The sequence below is a fragment of the Heptranchias perlo genome, chromosome X (assembly GCF_035084215.1).
Source record: "Heptranchias perlo isolate sHepPer1 chromosome X, sHepPer1.hap1, whole genome shotgun sequence".
Classification (NCBI taxonomy): Eukaryota; Metazoa; Chordata; class Chondrichthyes; order Hexanchiformes; family Hexanchidae; genus Heptranchias; species Heptranchias perlo.
Window position 1 is genome coordinate 2556341 of NC_090370.1, and position 22823 is coordinate 2579163.

The following is a 22823-nucleotide window of genomic DNA, read 5'->3' on the forward strand; positions in this document are numbered from 1 at the left end:
TTGATTACAAGGAAATGGTATGTACAGTGTATATTATAAGTGGCTAATTATGATCCCGTTCTTTTTGTAGCGCACAGTGTGCGGTACAGTGTTGTACTCAATTGGCCGGGTCCTGTTCTATCGAAAGCTGCTGATGTTGCCTCAACAACAAGCAAGTCCTGTCTGACAAAAGACTGATTGTGTAGCTTTGACAGCAAAACAAACACATACGTTTTTAGTCGAGAGTTGCTATCAAGGCAACTGACCTTACAATAATGGTTGATGCATGTAATTGGTTAATTTAACCTGTAGCAGCTTGCTGCACTGTGTCTCAGCAGTGCACTTTTTATTGTACAAAATACCGAGTGAACATTTATAGAGTGATCCATGACAGTACTATATATAGTTACAAGACTAGAAATTTATGTTCCACTTCAGGGCTAAAAGTAAGGTGGCTGGTCCTCTACCCAGGTCAAGTTCTCTCTTTGGTTTCTCTCGTGTTGGGAGGTAAGCCAGCAATAACAGTTTTGCCAGCTGCAGCACCATGCTGGTTGCATTCCTGCCCTCTGCTGCTCCAGTGTCATCATATTTGAATGGCAGTTTTGCCTTCGACTCCTAATTTCATTTCAGTCTCCTGATTTAACATCCAGCAGGGTCGGTACAGGGAGGGGGGAATTAAAATCAGACATAGCCCAGCAGGGTCAGTACAGGGAGCGGAGATTTAAAATCAAAAATAGGAACGGTTTTGTGCTGTACATTTGTTCCAACTGGGAACTGAATTATTAGTATTGCACTCCTATTTTTCTTGTGGCTCTTCAAAGTTTAAGTCTTTTATCCCCAATCTGTGCTATATTCATATCAAGATCCCAGAGGTGAATGAACATTGCTGCGATCTCCTTCACCTAGCTAGTCTGTATTAGTTAATAGCATTTCTGAACATTTGCTTGATCTGTTTCCATAACTGATGGAAAGTTAGTTATCAGAATCCGACTGGCAGTCCTAGAGAGAGTTAATTTATTGCAGTCTCTGTTTGAGATTTTGGAATGTTTAACATTGTGTTTTGTATAAATATTAGGTTCTGAAAATGTGCAGATTTTCTGTTAATTAGAAAGATATATCCGAAAACTAGAAATTGATCAAAATTTTTATATATTTATTTATCATTGTAAATGGTAACTCCTGTCTGACTGAGTGAATAACATACTTCTGACTACAACTGTTAAGTTTATTAAGAAATAACATTAAATAGAAGCAAGAGGAATACAGCAACTATGAATGTACGTATGAGAAAAGGTAAGAAAGAAAGAACTTGCATTTATATAGCACCTTTCACAGCCTCACAACATCCCAAAGCGCTTCACAGCCAATGAAATACTTTTGATCTGCAGTCACTGTCGTAATGTAGGGAAATGCGGCAGCTAATTTGCACACAGCAAGATCCCACAAACAGCAATGAGATAAATGACCAAAGAATTTTTTTTGTGATACTGGTTGAGGGATAAATCTTGGGCAGGACGCCAGGGAACTCCCCTGCTCTTCTTCCAATAGTGTCAAGGAATCTTTTACGGCTACCTGAGAGGGCAGACTGTTTAATGTCTCATCCGAAAGATGGCACCTCCGACGGTGCAGCACTCCCTCAGTACTGCACTGAAGTGTCAGCCTAAGTTGTGTTCCAAGTCTCTGGAGCTGGGCTTGAACTGACGACCTGAATAAGGTGAGAGTGCTACCAACTGAGCCCAGAAAGGGTTATCAGGCTCACCCATGCTTATCCTGCCCGATAGGTGCTACTAGCTCGTGCGCCACCCTCGCCAATCACCAGTAACATTAACTGCTAGGCAGGCAAGAAAACAGAGAACAAAACATGGCCAATTTCAGGAAAATCCTTGGGAAATTCCTCCGTGGCTGTATAAGGTAATCGTGCTCTCTAAAGAGACCATGGTTACTCGTAACTCATCACGAAACCTCCCTCCCAAACATCAATTTCCCGATGGAGCATAGGGCCTTACAGGGTGACCGTCTCCATTCTTTGGACTGACCCCCAAAGGTGAGACTTCTTACTCCACTTTAGGTTTGATGCTCTTCGACAGTCCTGTCTGCCAAAAGTGTACCATTCATCCATTCTCCACGGTCACTGTTTCCCTGGGTAAGGTGTTTCATATGTTTGCCACCCTGTGTGTGAAGGAAATTGCAGTAGATTTCTCACCAGTACTTGAAACCCATTTCAAAAAAAATTGATGTCTTGAAACTGATAATTCTCATAACTTGGAATGTATGTCTGAGGAAAAGTTTACATGTGAATTCAGATATTCAGTGGTATTCCTCTGGTCCCAATGCATCAACTGCTTGGGGAAGCAGAAATTCACCTGAAGAACCTTGATATGAGACCTAAATTATCCTGCTTCTTCACTTAAAGATCAAACTGGGAAAAAGGGACGGTCAAAAGGGTGCCTTTTAACAATTAAATACACCTGTCAGTCACAGCAGTCAAAGAAATCAGTCTTCCTAAAATTGTCGTGAGATATTTATACCTATGAAACAAAGCATCTCTTTTATAGAGCAAGATTATCTCCCCCAGTGTGCGCGCTCGTTCACAGAAAGGTAAACGATATTAAGAGTTTCTGTTACCTATGTGGGCTTGTCAGCTAATGTTCATTAAGCAGTACACCTAGATAAAGATGCCTCATAGTGTGAGGCAATAATGTATATTTCAGGTATGCACACAGGCAACTGTTGTCCAGTAATCAAATGAAATTGGTCACAACTAGCAAAATCCCATGAAGAAATATCAAATATACAGCCTTTTATGATTTGAAACGAGGCATAACCCTGACCTGTTGTCGAAGGTGTTTGGATTTCTGCAATGAATTTGTGCAGCTCTGCATTGGAGGACTTCACCATTGTTAGGTCTCTTTATTTCCACCCCACCTCCTTGATGGTTCAGATCCCAGTGCTAGGACTGTTTCTCTGTGTTAGCAGTAGTTCTTTATATTTAATGTAATACAATGCATTGCTGCAGATTGGACAACCCATAACAGTATTTTGGTGAGTCTCACTATTTCAATTTAATAAATAAACAGTTTAGCGTTTAGAACTTTCTGTTTCATTGCAAAACAATTCCCACAACAAGTGAACTTTCCCTTCTAGTGCGATTTCATGGGCACTAGGAGCAGTCTTCATTTGTGACCCTAGATAGTGTCATACTGTTCAGCTCCAGAGGGCGTCACAGCTGAGCTCACTCATTTGCTGCTTCACCTCAACTGATATCATGCAAACTTCCAGCCAGGGTCGCTGAATAGTATTTGGATCTGTGAACCCCAGTCGATGTATTAATGTTCCTTCTTTGTCCCCTCTTTCCTTTCTCGCTCCACCTCCCTCAAAGGGAAAGGGTGTTGAGGTGAGTTGTAGCATCCCACTGGCTAAAATTAAATAACAGCGCAAACCTGGGAGCTTCCTGGTCTGTTTGAATTAGTACCACCTTGAGCCCTGCAGTTCCCCACTAAGTCATCAGCAACTCGGAAACCTTGATGTTAGTACTTTATTCCCCCCCCCCCCCCCCCCCCCCAAACCCAAAGAATTGTAGGATGAGCTGTAGTTAAATAGCTTTTTAAAAATGCAAAACTGGTAAGTCTGGATTCATGTGAAATATCACGGTTGTAGCTGAGCAAAGTGCATTAGATTGAGAAACAGTTCTTTTTTTTTAAAAGTAACCACCCCCATTGTGATTGCAGGTTCACCCTGATAAAAACCAGCACCCACGATCGGAGGAAGCTTTTAAGGTGGTGCGAGCAGCATGGGATATTGTGAGCAATCCCGAGAGAAGGAAGGAGTATGAAATGTAAGCAAAATTCAGCACTGCACTCCAGAGATATCCATGTGGCCTGTGATTCTTTTTTGGGATCAAAGTTTTTTTTTAAATGTCAATTTATCTTCTATTCCTATTTGTGATTTCAGGAACATTTTAACATGTTTTGAACTGCTCGAATCTGATTATTCTTGTCATTTTTTTATTTCAAAGTTTACCATTTTGATTAATTTAGGGAGTGAAAATCTCCTTGGACATGTTACCAAATTTAATGTTTAAAAAAATACTACTAAAGGTCCCTGATGGTACTGTTTGTTAAGAATATCGCCATTTCACCACAGGACCTGGGTTTAAACACAGCCCAGACCAATGGAATGAAAGTCTCCTCACTGTCGGCTACAAGAGTCCCAAGTGAAATGAATCTGGGCAGGTTTGACCGAGTTCCTAAACCTACATCACAAAGCTGTCTGTAAAATCCACATCAATTAATGGTAACTTGTCAGTCTCACGCAGAGATGCTATAAAGATGATTTGGAAGGACTTGATGTTGAAGCTGGATACAAAAAAGTTTTCCATTCCCTGGCACTGACAACACTCCCATTGCTCAGCGCAAAAATCCATCAGAACATACAAGTTAATAAAAGACGAAATATTATTTGGCTACTCAAAATACACCCAATTAGCTCCAGTTAGGCTAATCTTTCTCTGAAGTTTCATTACTTTTATATATTTTTTAGATTTGTTTTTGTAACCTCTTTCCATTCTAGATGTATCTAATTTACTGAACAGTATTTCTGGTTGAAGGTGGTCATGACTTAAGTATTATTAATATTCCACACAAAGGGAGGGTAGAACGCGGAAAGGGGGAATACATGAGGTGCTGTACCTACTACTCCTTTGTGCTGTATATTTGGCTACCGGTGCTGTGCAAGCCTAGGATGATTGGTGCCTTTATTTTCTTGGTCTCCAAGCTGAGACGTTGTCTTCCTGTTCAAATGGGTATAAAAGATCCCATGGCACAATTTGAAGAAGAGCTGGGGAGTTCTCCCGGTGTCCTGGCCAACGTTGAACCCTCAACCAACATCACCAAAGCCAGATTATTTAATCATTCACTCATTTGCTGCTTGTAAGATCTTGCTGTGCGCAAATTGGCTGCTGCATTTGCCTCTATAACAGTGACTGCGCTTCAAAAAAGTAATTTGTTGCAAAAAAGTAAAGCACTTTGGGACGTCCTGGAGATCTGCTAAGGTACTGTATAAATGCAAGTTCTTTCTTGTATAACTTCTCATTTTATCAAGGCTGACTTTCCCCAGGGATGGATATTGAAAGCTTGTTGTAAAGAGAGGTTTGTATTAAGTCTTTGTTTACATTCTGAGGAATTGCAGAACCCAAGTTCAATTGTTAGACCACTTTCTGCTCTTGACGTATTTCCAGATATAACTGAATATTTTTCTGTTATTTGTTTTTAGCAAACGGGCTGCAGAGAGCGAGTTACATCGGTCCATGAACGAGTTTCTCACCAAGCTCCAGGATGACCTGAAGGAGGCCATGAATACTATGATGTGCAGTAAATGTGAAGGAAAACACAAGTTTGTGCTCTCATTGATTTTTCACTAATCTGTTAACTAAGTGTAAAGCTAGGTGATTTTTTTTTGGTTGGTTTTCCCTCTCTTCCTCTCCTCAAGGTGCTGACTCTTGCAGCAGTATGATTCCATGGGCACCAACTGCCCTTCGGTACCTCATTCAACTGACCATTCTTCACGTGATCCTAGATAGTGAATGTTAGTCTATTTGACCATAGAGGGATCACAGCTGAGGCCAACATCTATACATCTGTCTCTCCAGCAACAGCAATCAAGCGTGGCACCCCTGACTGATTTTGTTTCCCCAACCCAGGAACTCTGTGGCTAGTTACAGTGCCCTACCACTGCCCTTGCACAGATCAGCTAACTTGGCACAGACTGGGGATGGAATTTGGCACTTTCCTGTCAGATTGTTATTTTCATAATTCATTTTGTTTGATTTAGAACTTGGTCATCAGCCTATCTATCTACCTAACATTTTTTTTGTGTCTGTATGCCTGAGGTCTTGGTGCCATACCAATCACATTGTGTCAAAAGAAAAGAAATTCTGTGACATAATGGCTGGCATGAGCATTCCCTGTGTCCTGTGCACTATGAAAGTAAAACAGATAGATTATAACATTATTTAACCACCTACATTTCATTACTATTTATAAGTTAATAAACTACACACTGAAATGAATGAATCTCTTTTTAAAAAAAAATTATATCTGTTCCCCAATGCTGTCTGCTGTTACAGCTCACCTACTTGTACCTCCTGTAATTTTTTTTTCTCTTTCCTTCCCCCAAACCCCAAAAAAAGCTCCTGACCTGTTCAGCTTGCTTCTTACCTCCTTGCAGCCCCTAAAACCCATGAACTGCAAACACCACAGGAGATTCATAAGTCTATTAGAATACTCCAGAATAAGGCCGTGTAATGATTTAATCTCGAGTCGTCTTTCTGAAACTACAATCCCTAATTTCAAATATCATTGAAACTTCTTTTGCAGGAGGTTTGAAATGGATCGTGAGCCACAGGCTGCTCGATACTGTGCCGAGTGTAACAAGAGGCACCCTGTGGAGGACGGGGACTTCTGGGCAGAATCCAGCATGCTGGGATTGAAAATCACTTACTTTGCCATGATGGATGGCAAAGTCTATGACATCACAGGTAAGAAGACTAGAAATTTGAAGCCATCTTCACATATCTTCAAGAGCATTAAATAAAGAAAAGACAAAGCTGGTAACTTTTAGTGAGACTTGTGTATCACAAGTTAAGAAATGGTGTGCTGCGTAAAGCTAGCGGCCTGGTAGCTCCAGCAGAATAGCGTTGTGTTCAGAGGGCAAGGATTTATACCCTAGCCTAGAGCAACATTTGATCTCCATATGTGTGGAGCATAAACACTGGCATGGACCGGTTGGGCCGAATGGCCTGTTTCTGTGCTGTTAATTCTATGTGTATATCTCAGGTCTTTGGCTTGGCTGTCGGATGTTTGATGTATGACCGAGGTTTCTATTTTCTTGGGAGATAGCAACGAAAAAAAAATCAATACTAAAACCTACAAAGTACACCTGCTGTTGGCTGATACTGAGATAATATTGTTGCAGACTACAGCTGCTGCTCCCACTGAACAAAATGAGATGTAGGTGGGAAAGAGGATGGGAAGAAATGTACTTTACAGCAACTGTTTATTACAGCTTCTTACAACCATGGCAAATACTTCGGCTTGTCTCATTGTTGAACCTTTCAAAAAAAAGTGTTCAACAGCATCTGGTTTTTGTGGTAGTTGCTGCACTTTTTGACCCATTCAGATGGACCCAATATTTAACTAGTATAAACAAGGGGTAATAACTTTCAGGAAAAATCTAAACAATTACTGGCCTGTGGGATTCTTCTGAAACCTCCCCAGAGTGTCATTCTGGAGCATCCGAATCAAATTGTATTCCAGATTCTTTCAAAATATTCCTGAACTACTCCAAAAGCCTGTCTACCGCAATGGAAATAATCTTAAAAGGAAAAACAAGTGAGAGGCCAGGTCTGACTTTAAAACTGTAAGGATGAAAGTAAGCTATTAAAGTCACCTCAGTTTTTTTTGGTGGTGGGGGAGGGGGGTGGTTAGTGGGGGTGGAAGTGGCATAGCGATGGGGGTCTGTGTTTGGCACGTGCTGATTTCTTGTTTGCTGTGGGCCATTAGATGTAAAGTGGTGACTTGGTATTTTCCTAATGGAGGGAGGGAAAGTCAGAAGGGTTCATAGGAACAGGAGGAGGCCATTCAGCCCCTCAAGCCTTTTCCGCCATTCAATTAGATCATGGCTGATGTGTGTCTCAACTCCATTTACCCACCTTGGTTCCACATCCCTTAATACCCTTATACACCAAAAATCTATCGATCTCCGTTTTGAAATTCACTCGTGCCCTTTCTAGTGGGTGGTTGCAGAGCCAATTGGCAAAGGCTCGGGAGTGGGGCCATACTAGCCCCCCTCAACTGGGGAATACTAAATGGGGATCCAAGAGATAGCAGGTATCTTTTTTATATTGTTTATTTTAGCCATTGAGAGATTGCCCATAAATTTCTATGATGTGTTAGAAGAAGGATTAGGAGATCCTAATAAATTACCCTCAATAACCGTTTTCATGTTCTCTTTTCTCTTCAGAATGGGCTGGGTGTCAGAGGGTTGGAATATCCCCTGATATACATCATGTTCCTTATCATATATCCTTTGCTACACGAACTTCTGGAAACAGTGGTCGACATAGGTAGGTAAATATACAGTGAACTCGGGATTGTCATTATTAATCTTCCAATTGTTTTGTCCTCCCTGTAATTTCTGTGGCATCATAGGGTAAATTTTACAGGGTAGCAATCCCAGTGCAGATTCGCGGGTAAAATTTGCATTGGACCTTGGAGTCTCTGGGTGAAATCACTTATCCGTATGCTTTTTAGCAGGAGGAATGTCACAGTGCCCCAGTTGGCCTAATGTAAATTACAATAATTAAATGGAGGTGAGTGAGCACAGTAAAAAAAAAAATAGCTGAATAGTCTCACTTTATGTTACTGGACTAATAATCCGGAGTTATGAGTTCAAATCCCACTACGGCAGCTGGGGAATTTAAATTCAATTAATTAAATAAAAATCTGGAATTAAAATACTAGTGTCGGTATTGGTGGCCATGAAACTATCAGATTGTTGTAAAAACCCATCTTGTTCACTAATGTCCTTTAGGGGAGGAAACCTGCTGTCCTTACCCGGTCTGGCCTATATGTGACTCCAGACCCACAGCAATGTGGTTGATTCTTAATTGCCCTCTGAAATGGCCTAGCAAGTCACTCAGTTGTAAAATCTTGTTAAAAAAAGTCATAAGAATAAAACTAGACGGACCACCCGGCGTCGGACCACCAGGCACCGGACACAACAACGGCAAACCAAGCCCAGTCGACCCTGCAAAGTCCTCCTCACTAACATCTGGGGACTTGTGCCAAAATTGGGAGAGTTGTCCCACAGACTAGTCAAGCAACAGCCTGACATAGCCATACTCACAGAATCACACCTTTCACCCAACGTCCCAGACTCTTCCATCACCATCCCTGGGTATGTCCTGTCCCACCGGCAGGACAGACCCACCAGAGGTGGCGGTACAGTGATATACTGTCAGGAGGGAGTGGCCCTGGGAGTCCTCAACATTGACTCTGGACCCCATGAAATCTCATGGCATCAGGTCAAACATGGGCAAGGAAACCTCCTGCTGATTACCGATTACCACCTACCACCCTCCCTCAGCTGATGAATCAGTCCTCCTCCATGTTGAGCACCACTTGGAGGAAGCACTGAGGGTAGCAAGGGCACAGAATGTACTCTGGGTGGGGGACTTCAATGTCCATCACCAAGAGTGGCTCGGTAGCACCACTACTGACCGAGCTGGCCGAGTCCTGAAGGACATAGCTGCCAGACTGGGCCTGCGGCAGGTGGTGAGCGAACCAACACGAGGGAAAAACTTACTTGACCTCGTCCTCACCAATCTACCTGTCGCAAATGCATCTGTCCATGACGGTATTGGTAGGAGTGACCACCGTACAGTCCTTGTGGAGACGAAGTCCCATCTTCGCACTGAGGACACCATCCAACGTGTTGTGTGGCACGACCACCGTGCTAAATGGGATAGAGGGCAATTAGGGATGGGCAATAAATGCCGGCCTCGCCAGCGACGCCCACATCCCACGAATAAATTTTAAAAAAGATTCAGAACAGATCTAGCAGCTCAAAACTGGGCATCCATGAGGCGCTGTGGGCCATCAGCAATAAGCCAGGGGATCAACCCTGGTTCAATGAGGAGTGTAGAAGAGCATGCCAGGAGCAGCACCAGGCGTACCTAAAAATGAGGTGCCAACCTGGTGAAGCTACAACTCAAGACGACATGCATGCTGAACAGCGGAAGCAACATGCTATAGACAGAGCTAAGCGATTCCACAACCAACGGATCAGATCAAAGCTCTGCAGTCCTGCCACATCCAGTCGTGAATGGTGGTGGACAATTAAACAACTAACGGGAGGAGGCGGCTCTGCAAACATCCCCATCCTCAATGATGGCAGAGTCCAGCACGTGAGTGCAAAAGACAAGGCTGAAGCGTTTCCAGCCATCGTCAGCCAGAAGTGCCGAGTGGATGATCCATCTCGGCCTCCTCCCAATATCCCCATCATCACAGAAGCCAGTCCTCAGCCAATTCGATTCACTCCACGTGATATCAAGAAACGGCTGAGTGCACTGGATACAGCAAAGTCTATGGGCCCCAACAACATCCCGGCCGTAGTGCTGAAGACTTGTGCTCCAGAACTAGCCGCGCCTCCAGCCAAGCTGTTCCAGTACAGCTACAACACTGGCATTGACCCAACAATGTGGAAAATTGCCCAGGTATGTCCTGTCCACAAAAAGCAGGACAAATCCAATCCGGCCAATTACTGCCCCATCAGTCTACTCTCAATCATCAGCAAAGTGATGGAAGGTGTCGTCGACAGTGCTATCAAGCGGCACTTACTCACCAATAACCTGCTTACCGTTGCTCAGTTTGGGTTCCGCCAGGACCACTCTGCTCCAGACCTCATTACAGCCTTGGTCCAAACGTGGACATAAGAGCTGAATTCCAGAGGTGAGGTGAGAGTGACTGCCCTTGACATCAAGGCAGCATTTGACTGAGTGTGGCACCAAGGAGCCCTCGTAAAATTGAAGTCAATGGGAATCCGGGGGAAAACTCTCCAGTGGCTGGAGTCACACCCAGCACAAAGGAAGATGGTAGTGGTTGTTGGAGGCCAATCATCTCAGCCCCAGGGCATTGCTGCAGGAGTTCCTCAGGCAATTGTCCTCGGCCCAACCATCTTCAGCTGCTTCATTAATGACCTTCCCTCCATCATAAGGTCAGAAGTGGGGATGTTCGCTGTCCGAGCCCGCATGCAGCAAGACCTGGGCAACATCCAGGCTTGGGCTCATAAGTGGCAAGTAACATTTGTGCCAGACAAGTGCCAAGCAATGACCATCTCCAACAAGAGAGAGTCTAACCACCTCCCCTTGACATTCAACGGCATTACCATCACCGAATCCCCCACCATCAACATCCTGGGGGTCACCATTGACCAGAAACTTAACTGGACCAGCCATATAAATACTGTGGCTATAACAGCAGGTCAGAGGCTGGGTATTCTGCGGCGAGTGACTCACCTCCTGACTCCCCAAAGCCTTTCCACCATCTACAAGGCACAAGTCAGGAGTGTGATGGAATACTCTCCACTTGCTTGGATGAGTGCAGCTCCAACAACACTCGAAGCTCGACACCATCCAGGATAAAGCAACCCGCTTGATTGGCACACCATCCACCACCCTAAACATTCACTCCCTTCACCACCAGTGCACTGTGGCTGCAGTGTGTACCATCCACAGGATGCACTGCAGCAACTCGCCAAGGCTTCTTCGACAGCACCTCCCAAACCCGCGACCTCTACCACCTAGAAGGACAAGGGCAGCAGGTACATGGGAACAGCACCACCTGCACGTTCCCCTCCAAGTCACACACCATCCCGACTTGGAAATATATCGCCATTCCTTCATCGTTGCTGGGTCAAAATCCTGGAACTCCCCTTCCTAACAGCACTGTGGGAGAACCGTCACTACATGGACTGCAGCGGTTCAAGAAGGCGGCTCACCACCACCTTCTCAAGGGCAATTAGGGATGGGCAATAAATGACGGCCTCGCCAGCGACGCCCACATCCCATGAACGAATAAAAAAAAAATTACCAGCTGGTTGGGAGAAAATGGTGGTTACAAGCTCCCCCAATGGGCTATTGCACAAAGGCACCTCCTGGTGTCGGACTCGGCCATACAGAGCGGAAGGCCCCAGGTTCAATTTCTGCTCTCTGCTAAGTTAGGCAATGTCATCTAAGGAACCCTGGCTGACTGTTCCTCCTCCCCAACCTGGGAGTACTGAGGCTAATTGTCGCACTTTTACGATTGGCCTCAGGGGTCCTGGGCTGGGGAAGAGAATAATCAGCCAGGGCTCCTTCTCCTGATAATGTCCAGTGACCCTTTAGTAAAAGACATTTAGTGACCCTGGTCAAACCGTGTGTGTGGACATGAGATGAGGGCAGGGTTGGGCTTGTCTATGACACCCTCCACGGTCAAATAGCATTCGCTATCTGGACTTGCATATGAAGAAAGGCTGTTAGCATGATGTAGTAGAGGGCTCCCATGGAGTGGTATCTCAAGAAGAGTCAACACCTTCAGAGGGAGAGAAGAGACTTTTGTGTTTTTAAATTATAATTGGGTGTTTATAATTTATAACCAATAGGCCAAATTTTACAGTTGATACTTTGAACTCAATCTTTTGGAATTATGGATGAGAACATTAATTCCTTAATTATGTGGTATATTGAACCAACTGGGGATTCCATATTATCTGTGCTGTAATGTGTTCTAATGCTGAAGGTTAGAAATAAGAGGTTCAGAGTATAGGGGAACACTGAGTAATTTTTCAGTTGAGGTATTCTCAGAATAACCTGAAGCAAATTGTACCTTTTTGGCTCTTCCCCTGAGGACAAACGTTTTCTTCAGTTCAGTTATGCAAGTTTTAGGATAGTTTCTTCATGCAGAATACAGACGCTTTCCAGCCTAAACCACCTGAGAGACTTGGTACATTTTCTACAGAGGATAAATCCTGGAGTTTAGTGTGACCGGATAATTTCACAATAATGGAATCGGGTCATATAGCAACACAGGACATTATTATCCCATGTGTGCTGTCCAAGTCTGGATTGTTTCCCACTAAAATCAGCATTTTCATCCTGTTTAATGTTTTTAATATGTAAATGATTTCCCCCCCCCCCCCCCCCCAGTTTTGTCCCATTTTCTTTCTGCTCTTGAAAACACCCACTCTCGCTCAGATACAGTTTCACATGTGCCCTTCAAATACCCCACCCTTCAGTTTGTGTTGCCAGGCTATTTGACCACAAGGGCGTTACACGTTCAAGTAAACACTTTCCCTCAGGCTTCACTGGATAGTAATCAGGAGTGAGAAGCCTGCTTTTATTTTGCTTCTTTCTCCCTCCCTTCTTAGCCTGGGGGAGCTGAAGCTGTAGTGCCTGAACTACTGTCCCCAGCTGAGATCAGCTAACTCAGCACAGACTAGGGATTGAACCTGGAACCTTCCTGGTTTGTAGCTCACTATGGTACAATTACTTCCTGAACCATCTGTTGAGGTCCTATTGTCGAGTTAGAATGGTGCCAGCAACATGGTCACAGACAACATGGCTATTGAGTGCCAAGTTTTGAGTGGCTCAGTGGTGTACATCACATTGGTTGATTCAAATTTAATTGTATAAACTACAGCTGTAAATTTGCATTTTTAATGAATTGGAACACATGGGAGGTGTAAACGATGTAGAATTTATTCTAATAATAGTTGGGAGGAAAGCTCTATGTTTGAGCGTTCCATCATGCTGCTCAGATAGCAATCTGGACAGGTGGTGTTTCAAGCCCTCACAATAATAATGGAGTATATTTCCCTTTGTTAATGTTAGTAAAAAGTCACGCTGACTTTTTCACGAACCATGAATGGAGGAAAATATAACCCAATCTGGGCACTGTGTTTCTGTCTCGACTCTGCTTTTGGAAAGGTTGGTGAAAGGTTAAGTGCTCCCCCCACATAAAGGACATGAAAATCAGGCTCAAGCTCCCCTTCAATAGCCAGCTGAAAAGCAGCATTGGCAGAAGTTGTCCTTCTGGCCAGGGAATGGCGTGTGACACCAGACTCACAACAATGTGGTTGATTCTTAATCGCCCTCTGAAATGGCCGAGCAAGCCACTCAGTTGTAAAATCTCGCTACGAAAAGTCATAATAAGATAAATTGGGCCAGTGGGCCGATGAATGGCAGATGGAGTTTAATTTAGATAAATGTGAGGTGATGCATTTTGGTAGATCGAATCGGGCCAGGACCTACTCCGTTAATGGTAGGGCGTTGGGGAGAGTTATAGAACAAAGAGATCTAGGAGTACAGATTCATAGCTCCTTGAAAGTGGAGTCACAGGTGGATAGGGTGGTGAAGAAGGCATTCAGCATGCTTGGTTTCATTGGTCAGAACATTGAATGCAGGAGTTGGGATGTCTTGTTGAAGTTGTACAGGGCATTGGTGAGGCCACACTTGGAGTACTGTGTACAGTTCTGGTCACCCTATTATAGAAAGGATATTATTAAACTAGAAAGAGTGCAGAAAAGATTTACTAGGATGCTACCGGGACTTGATGGTTTGACTTACAGGGAGAGGTTAGACAGACTGGGACTTTATTCCCTGGAGAGTAGGAGGTTAAGGGGTGATCTTATAGAAGTCTATAAAATAATGAGGGGCATAGATAAGGTCGATAGTCAAAATCTTTTCCCAAAGGTAGGGGAGTCTATAACGAGGGGGCACAGATTTAAGGTGAGAGGGGAGAGATACAAAAGGATCCAGAGGGGCAATTTTTTCACTCAAAGGGTGGTGAGTGTCTGGAACGAGCTGCCAGAGGCAGTAGTAGAGGCGGGTACAATTTTGTCTTTTAAAAAGCATTTGGACAGTTACATGGGGAAGATGGGTATCGAGGGATATGGGCCAAGTGCAGGCAATTGGGACTAGCTTAGTGGTATAAACTGGGCGACATGGACATGTTGGGCCGAAGGGCCTGTTTCCATGTTGTAACTTCTATGATTCTATGATTCTATGAATAAAACCGGATGGATCACCCGGCATCGGACCACTAGGCACCGGACACGACAAAGGCAAACCAAGCCCAGTCGACCCTGCAAAGTCCTCCTCACTAACATCTGGGGACTTATGCCAAAATTGGGATAGCTGCCCCACAGACTAGTCAAGCAACAGCCTGATATAGCCATACTCACAGATTCATACCTTTCAGCCAACATCCCAGAATCTTCCATCACCATCCCTGGGTATGTCCTGTCCCACCGGCAGGACAGACCCACCAGAGGTGGCGGTACAGTGATATACAGAGAGTGGCCCTTGGAGTCCTCAACATTGACTCCGGACCCCATGAAATCTCATGGCATCAGGTCAAACATGGACAAGGTAACCTCCTGCTGATTACCACCTACCGCCCTCCCTCAGCTGATGAATCAGTCCTCCTCCATGTTGAGCACCACTTGGAGGAAGCATTGAGGATAGCACAGAATGTACTCTGGGTGGGGGACTTCAATGACCATCAACAAGAGTGGCTCGGTAGCACCACTACTGACCGAGCTGGCTGAGTCCTGAAGGACATAGCTGCCAGACTGGGCCTGCGGCAGGTGGTGAGCAAACCAACACGAGGGAAAAACTGACTTGAACTCGCCCTCACCAATCTACCTGTCGCAAATGCATCTGTCCATGGCCGTATTGGTAGGAGTGACCACCGCACAGTCCTTGTGGAGACGAAGTCCCGTCTTCACACTGAGGACACCATCCAACGTGTTGTGTGGCACTACCACCGTGCTAAATAGGATAGATTCAGAACAGATCTAGCAGCTTAAAACTGAGCATCCATGAGGCGTTGTGGGCCATCAGCAGCAGCAGAATTGTATTCCAGCACAATCTGTAACCTCATGGCCCGGCATATTCCTCACTCTACATTACCAACAAGCCAGGGGATCAACCCTGGTTCAGTGAGGAGTGCAGAAGAGCATGCCAGGAGCAGCACCAGGCGTACCTAAAAATGAGGTGCCAACCTGGTGAAGCTACATCTCAGGACTATATGCATGCTAAACAGCAGAAGCAACATGCTACAGACAGAGCTAAGCGATTCCACAACCAACGGATCAGATCAAAGCTCTGCAGTCCTGCCACATCCAGTCGTGAATGGTGGTGGACAATTAAACAACTAATGGGAGGAGAAGGCTCTGCAAACATCCCCATCCTCAATGATGGCAGAGCCCAGCATGTGAGTGCAAAAGACAAGGCTGAAGCGTTTGCAACCATCTTCAGCCAGAAGTGCTGAGTGGATGATCCATCTCTGCCTCCTCCCGATATCCCCACCATCACAGAAGCCAGTCTTCAGCCAATTCGATTCACTCCACGTGATATCAAGAAACGGCTGAGTGCACTGGATACAACAAAGTCTATGGGCCCCGACAACATCCTGGCTGTAGTGCTGAAGACTTGTGCTCCAGAACTAGCCGTGCCTCTAGCCACACTGTTCCAGCACAGCTACAACACTGGCATCTACCCGACAATGTGGAAAATTGCCCAGGTATGTTCTGTCCACAAAAAGCAGGACAAATCCAATCCGGCCAATTACCGCTCCATCAGTCTACTCTCAATCATCAGCAAAGTGATGGAAGCTGTCGTTGACAGTGCTATCAAGCGGCACTTACTCACCAATAACCTGCTCACCGATGCTCCGTTTGGGTTCCACCAGGACCACTCGGCTCCAGACCTCATTACAGCCTTGGTCCAAACATGGACAAAAGAGCTGAATTCCAGAGGTGAGGTGAGAGTGACTGCCCTCGACATCAAGGCAACATTTGACCGAGTGTGGCACCAAGGAGCCCTCGTAAAATTGAAGTCAATGGGAATCCGGGGGAAAACTCTCCAGTGGCTGGAGTCATACCTAGCACAAAGGAAGATGGTAGTGGTTGTTGGAGGCCAATCATCTCAGCCCCAGGACATTGGTGCAGGAGTTCCTCAGGGCAGTGTCCTAGGCCCAACCATCTTCAGCTGCTTCATCAATGACCTTCCCTCCATCATAAGGTGGGGATGTTCGCTGATGATTGCACAGCGTTCAGTTCCATTCGCAACCCCTCAAATAATGAAGCAGTGCGAGCCTGCATGCAGCAAGACCTGGACAACATCCAGGCTTGGGCTGATAAGTGGCAAGTAACATTCGCCCCAGACAAATGCCAGGCAATGACCATCTCCAACAAGAGAGAATCTAACCACCTCCCCTTGACGTTTAATGGCATTACCATCGCTGAATCCCCCACCATCAACATCCTGGGGGTCACCATTGACCAGAAACTTAATTGGACCAGCCTCATAAATACTGTGGCTACAAGAGCAAGTCAGAGGCTGGGTATTCTGCGGCGAGTGACTCACCTCCTGACTCCCCAAAGCCTTTCCACCATCTACAAGGCACAAGTCAGGAGTGTGATGGAATACTCTCCACTTGCTTGGATGAGTGCAGCTCCAACAACACTCAAGAAGCTCGACACCATCCAGGACAAAGCAGCCGGCTTGATTGGCACCCCATCCACCACTCTAAACATTCACTCCCTTCACCACCGGCGCACTGTGGCTGCAGTGTGCACCATCCACAGGATGCACTGCAGCAACTCGTCAAGGCTTCTTCAACAGCAACTCCCAAACCCACGACCTCTACCACCTGGAAGGACAAGAGCAGCAGGCACATCGGAACAACACCACCTGCACGTTCCCCTCCAAGTCACACACCATCCCGACTTGGAAATATATCGCCGTTCCTTCATCGTCGCTGGGTCAAAATCCTGGAACTCCCTACCTAACAGCAAATGTGGGAGAATCTTCACCACACGGACTGCAGCGGTTCAAGAAGGCGGCTCACCACCACTTTCTCAAGGGCAATTAGGGATGGGCAATAAATGCTGGCCTTGCCAGCGACGCCCACATCCCATGAATGAATATTAAAAAAACACAGCTGGCCTCCACAAGGGAATCTCTTGAAGTAAATCTAACAGTCTTGGTTGCTTAAGGGCTTTGACAATCTGCAGCCTCAGGTTACCGTCATTTGTAGAGGAAAAAAGCTGGATTGTAATCTCTTTTATTTCCTTGTGTTTAGAGCTAGCTCGGAGAACGGCCCAAGTCCTCCCGCTGACCTTCAAGACTTCTTCAGCAAAATGTTCCAGGGTACTGCGACGCAAACGGCAAACGGGAGTTTCTTTAGCCCCTCACAACCGGGGCCCAGCAGTCAGCCCAAAGCAGAGGCTGCGCAGAGAACCGACACCAAGCAAAAGAGAAGGAAGAAGGTGCGACGGACATTCCCGCGCTGAGCCTTAAAGTGCAAAAACAAACCTCAGCGATCACCTCAGTCAGCTTGAAGGCACCCTGACTGAGAAGGTCAAGCCTGATTCTAGAGTAGAACAAAGACAAATAAAAGTCCTCTTTTGTTGAATTGAATGAATAGACTTGGACTGTACCTTGCTTTTAACATTTTAATTTGGATGTACATTAGCAACTAAGAGGACTTTACTGTACATTTTAAGTTGAGTTAGGCAGAGACAAATTAATTTCTGGTTTCGACAGGTAGAATGGAAAATGACCCGGTAGGTGACTTTTTAAGAAATATTTTATTATTTTCCCATGCTCATCTACCTCCTCCCCAAATGTTCTGGTTTTTTTGGCTCTTCCTTTTCCTGAGGTCACAAGTCTTCCGGACCATTTTTAATGGAGAAAGTTTGCATTGCAAAAGGAACAGAGTAAAACAATGTGCTTGGCTGATGGCCTAATGTCCACCATAAGACAGGTATTTTAATTTTAAAAAGAAAGCACTTTATTTAAAAAAAAAAGAGAAACCAGAAAATAATTTGAGTTAACTGTAAAATTGGGCACATTTATTGTGATATGGGAGATCGGATACAATTTTTTTTTTGTAACTTTAAAAAAAAAATTAAAAATTTACTGGAATATTTACACTGCTCAGAAATCATACACAAAAATCTTATAAACAGAAAATATGAATCTTTGATTAATAACTTTGCCATAAAAAGAAAAATTGAGTTGTGCTCCTTTTGGTCCTTTGCTGTCTCTGTTTGTAAGCTCTCTGAATGTCTGTCTTTCTCTCTACCTCCCTCTCTCTTGTTCTCTCCCTCTCTCTTGTTCTCTCCCTCTCTCTTGTTCTCTCCCTCTCTCTTGTTCTCTCCCTCTCTCTTGTTCTCTCCCTCTCTCTGTTTCCCAATTGGCTTTAACATAACTGTTCGACTAAGATGACATTGTCTTACACAGTAATGGCACATCTAGTAACCAGTAGCAAGAGTAATATGATATATGGATGTCTGCAGTGATCTTACCACTATTGAACACCATGTGTATAAAGTGCCTTGCAACCTAAATGAAGTACTCCTGGTTAACACTGAATTTAACTCAGTCCTGGAATATGAAGTAACCCGTTGCATCATCAGTGTTCATATCTCCGTGGGGTGGGGCTGGAAAGAGGATATTTATTGATATAAATTTGATTTAGCTCTGTACACCTTTTTTCTTGTAGACTTAACCACCTTTCTCTGGCAATCGAGCCAAAAATTATCCAGTTGACAGTAATAGAGTTAAAGGCTTAATATATTGTGTACACTTGTGTATAAGGTACCCATCTATAAGATGACACCTACTTTTTAGCCAAAAAAACACGGGGGTGGGGGAGGGCAATCTATGACCCACGTATAAGATGGCCTATCAGTCCCCAGAGAGTAGGAAACTTGACTTAAATGCACATTTACTGTTCCATGCCCTCCTGGCTCTGTACAGACTGGGATCTAGCAAGAGAGGAGCAGGAGCCTGAGAGGTGTGTACAGGACAGTCCAGGAGAGCAGGAGCAGGTGAGTGTCCTCCCCAGAGTAAGCTACAGTGCTTTTCTCCACAATAACTTGCATGTAGGATGACCCCACCCTTACACCGCTTTCAGCCTCCTAACAGTGATCTAAAATTCCTCGTAACCCAGCATCTCAGGCATATTGTGCATACTTGTATATACAGTATGCCTGAGATGCTGGATTACCACTGTGTGATTATTGAATGGTCTGGAGAACTAGAACAGTTGCTGCAATGTAGTCAGTTGATTGTATGTCTGAAAATCCTGGGTTTCAAAAGATGGTCTCAAGCGAGTGCCTCAACCACTGTGTTCAGACTACCAGAAATCCCGTTAACATACAAGGGTAAATTTGGGGAGTTGCAAGCTGAAGGAGGCGCAAGTTGGAAGAATTGTCACAGTCACACCTCATTCGTAACTTTGACCGATGCAGTCTCCGTAGTGTGGGCAAGGCAGAAACCAGGTTGGAGGAAGTAGAATAAGTAGAGGTGGGAGTGTAGCTGCGAGACAGCATTGTGTTCCAGGACTTGGCAGAGGAAGAAAAGGTTTGAGATAGGGCGGTAGTTGGAGGGGCTTAGGGTAGGGTAATGGTGTTGAAGGAGGTGGGGTCGTTGCTGAATGGGAGAGACACGATAATGCTGGCAAGCATGGGGGTGAAGAGGTGGAGTGGTTGGTCAGGAGTTGGGGTGGGAGAGGATTGAGCGTGCAGGCGGTGGACTTTGTAGCCAACATGAGTAAACTGAGGGGGAGATGCGGGAAGAAAATACAAAAAAAACAGCGAAGATGACTTGGTATGGCAAAGGTTAGATAGCAGAGGTTAGATGGGGGAGCTGGAGTTTGGGAAACGTACATAAACAAGTCCGTTGAGACAAAATAATTACACTTGAGTGTTACCAGATATTTCTTATAAGCCTGAATTAAAATTAAAACTGAAACACTAATACAATAATAAATCTATTCAAACATCAGGAATAGCCTTATTAATGTAATATTGATACTAAACTACCAAATTAAATGCTTAAAATATAACTTTGCTTAAACTTAAAAGTCTAACCATTTTCTCTATGCACATTTTTATTTTAACTTTAATTTTACTTTCTTTTATATATACCTGTCCAAACTTTACCTTTTTAAGCTTAAAATCTTTTACTCCACTTTATTCTCTTGCCTCCCTCATCCTACAGTCCATTTTGAAGGGGGGAGCAAATTTCTTTTGGCTGAAAACAGGCTGCGAAGGCATATGTTAACAGCCTCTTAAAAGCCCAGATTCTGTATCTTGTGGTTACACAAAGTGAAAATTGCACACAAACCTAGAAGTGCTTGCTGTTGACCAGTGAACTCCTTGGCAGCTCCACAACTCAATGGCGTCTGTACAAGTGAACCCATACATGACATAAGAATTAAAATTGTGCGTATGTGCTAATTGCAGTTTTCACTGCAGCGATGTCAGTTTTGGCAAAGAATCAAAAGAAAATGTAGTTTCATGTCTCAGGTCCAGCTCCATTTTATGAACCCCTGATGAAAGTTCATTGACCTGAAGCATTAACTCTGTTTCTCTCTCCGCAGATGCTGCCTGACCCGCTCAGTGTTTCCAGCATTTTCTGTTTTGTTTCATTTTCCATTTATGAAGTTTTAAATCAGCCCTTTTCTTTATAATCCTGAAATTCTTAACAGGTTACCCCTTTTAGATGAGCTAAGATATTTAAGGTTGAAAGAGTAATTTCATATTTGTTGGCTTTTATGACCATATTGTTTGATGTAGAAGTTTGTACGCTGTTATTATCAAAGTTCTGCTGATCATTACTGGGAGCATTGTTGAAGTTGCAAAGCTAATTTCGAGGTGGCAATCGACAAGTTTAAAGCTGTATTATTTGATTAATGAGGCCTCCATTAACTTGATTTGAAAATACTTGTAGATCCCAGCACAATCTCTTGTTAGCCAGAACCTTTTCAGGAGTGAAAATAAAATGCAGAACGCATTACCAAAGTGTATTTTTTTGTAAAGCAGGATCAAAAAAATTTTTAAACGTAAGGTTGCTAATTTCTTAGAATGTTGTATCTTTAGATCTCGATTGTACCTGAACTTCTATTGCTTTACGTTTAAAGGAAGAAAAGACTTGCATTTATATAGCGCCTTTCACAACCTCTGGACATCCTAAAGCGCTTTACAGCCAATGAAGTACCTTTGAAGTGTAGTCACTGTTGTAATGTTGGAAATGTGGCAGCCAATTTGTGCACAGCAAGATCCCACAAACAGCAATGTGATAATGACCAGATCATCTGTTTTTAATGATGTTGGTTGAGGGATAAACGTTGGCCAGGACACCTGGGAGAACTCTCCTGCACTTCTTTGATATAGTGGCCGTGGGATCTTTTATGTTCACTTGAGAGGGCAAACGGGATCTCGGTTTAACGTCTCATCCGAAAGACGGCACGTCTGATGAACCAGCAGCCAGGTATTAATTTTGACTCATGTAGACGGTAAGAGGCACTAAAAGAAATGCCTGCCCATAGAATTTAACTGATAGCTGCAGGAAATGTTGAACAATTGCTTGGGTTGAGCAGATAGGTGGTTTATACAAGCTAAAAAACTGCAGTTCAGTGCCTCAAGGAACAAAGTAGTTGAACGTGTTCATTTTAACTTTGCATTTCTTTGAGCTTCAGGCCTTGTTAATCCACAGTAGGAAATGTATTAGTTCAGTTTGCGATTGCACGTCCATCGTTAATGAAACAGTTCGTGGAAACAATTTAATTTCAGAAATACAGCCAAGCTAATTACTTTTACTGTATCAGTGTGACATTTTTCTAGTCACCGTGATCTGTAAGTGATAGTTTGTTTATAGTGCTAAATTATGCTGTGGGCCCCTGTGTCTTTGGGACCAGGTCGATACTGTCTTACCTCCAGTGTTAGACCTAATTAACTGCTTTTAAACAGAGCTAGACGAGAATCTGATTAATCCTAGGATTAGTGGTTTAGAAGGATCAGTATAGCCACAGATGTGCAGTATGGTCATCACTGGGCTGCTGGCTTTGCCACCCATGGAATGTGGCTAATCGAGCTTAGTACTGTAGGTGGTGCTGGTTGAGATGCTGAAGTTTCATAATTTTACCTACCTGCGGTGTTAAAGTAGCACATTTTATGGCAAGGGCTACAATCTCAAGCAATGCCATGCTCGAGGGCCACTTATGGCGACCACAGTCACAATTTTAATGTAGCTCTTTCGTATGCTGTATAAAGGTTGGAACAGCATTTGTGAAGGGTAAGAAAAAGGAACAGGACCGACTCCCAGCTCGGTCTGTGTTGCTGTAGTTGAGTAGGCCGTGAATAGAGATCAAGCAGCAGCTCTACCATGATTATGGGAAGAAAGGCTGCAAATGCTTCCTGGACCATATTAGGAACTAGGAAGAAAGTTTACA

General features: G+C 44.2%; 1 protein-coding gene across 2 annotated transcripts in view; it reads left to right on the plus strand.

Moving 5' to 3' along the window:
* The window catches only part of dnajc14 (DnaJ (Hsp40) homolog, subfamily C, member 14), a 34670-nt gene extending 13232 nt beyond the window's left edge, over positions 1 to 21438 (plus strand). For both annotated transcript variants that reach the window (XM_067976467.1, XM_067976466.1), the window contains 5 exons: positions 3708 to 3814; positions 5251 to 5370; positions 6354 to 6514; positions 7999 to 8101; positions 17664 to 21438. In XM_067976467.1, coding sequence (XP_067832568.1) covers positions 3708 to 3814; positions 5251 to 5370; positions 6354 to 6514; positions 7999 to 8101; positions 17664 to 17874 — 702 coding nt within the window. In that variant the 3' untranslated portion in view covers positions 17875 to 21438. The remainder of the gene's footprint in view (positions 1 to 3707; positions 3815 to 5250; positions 5371 to 6353; positions 6515 to 7998; positions 8102 to 17663) is intronic.
* Positions 21439 to 22823: the final 1385 nt, after the last annotated feature.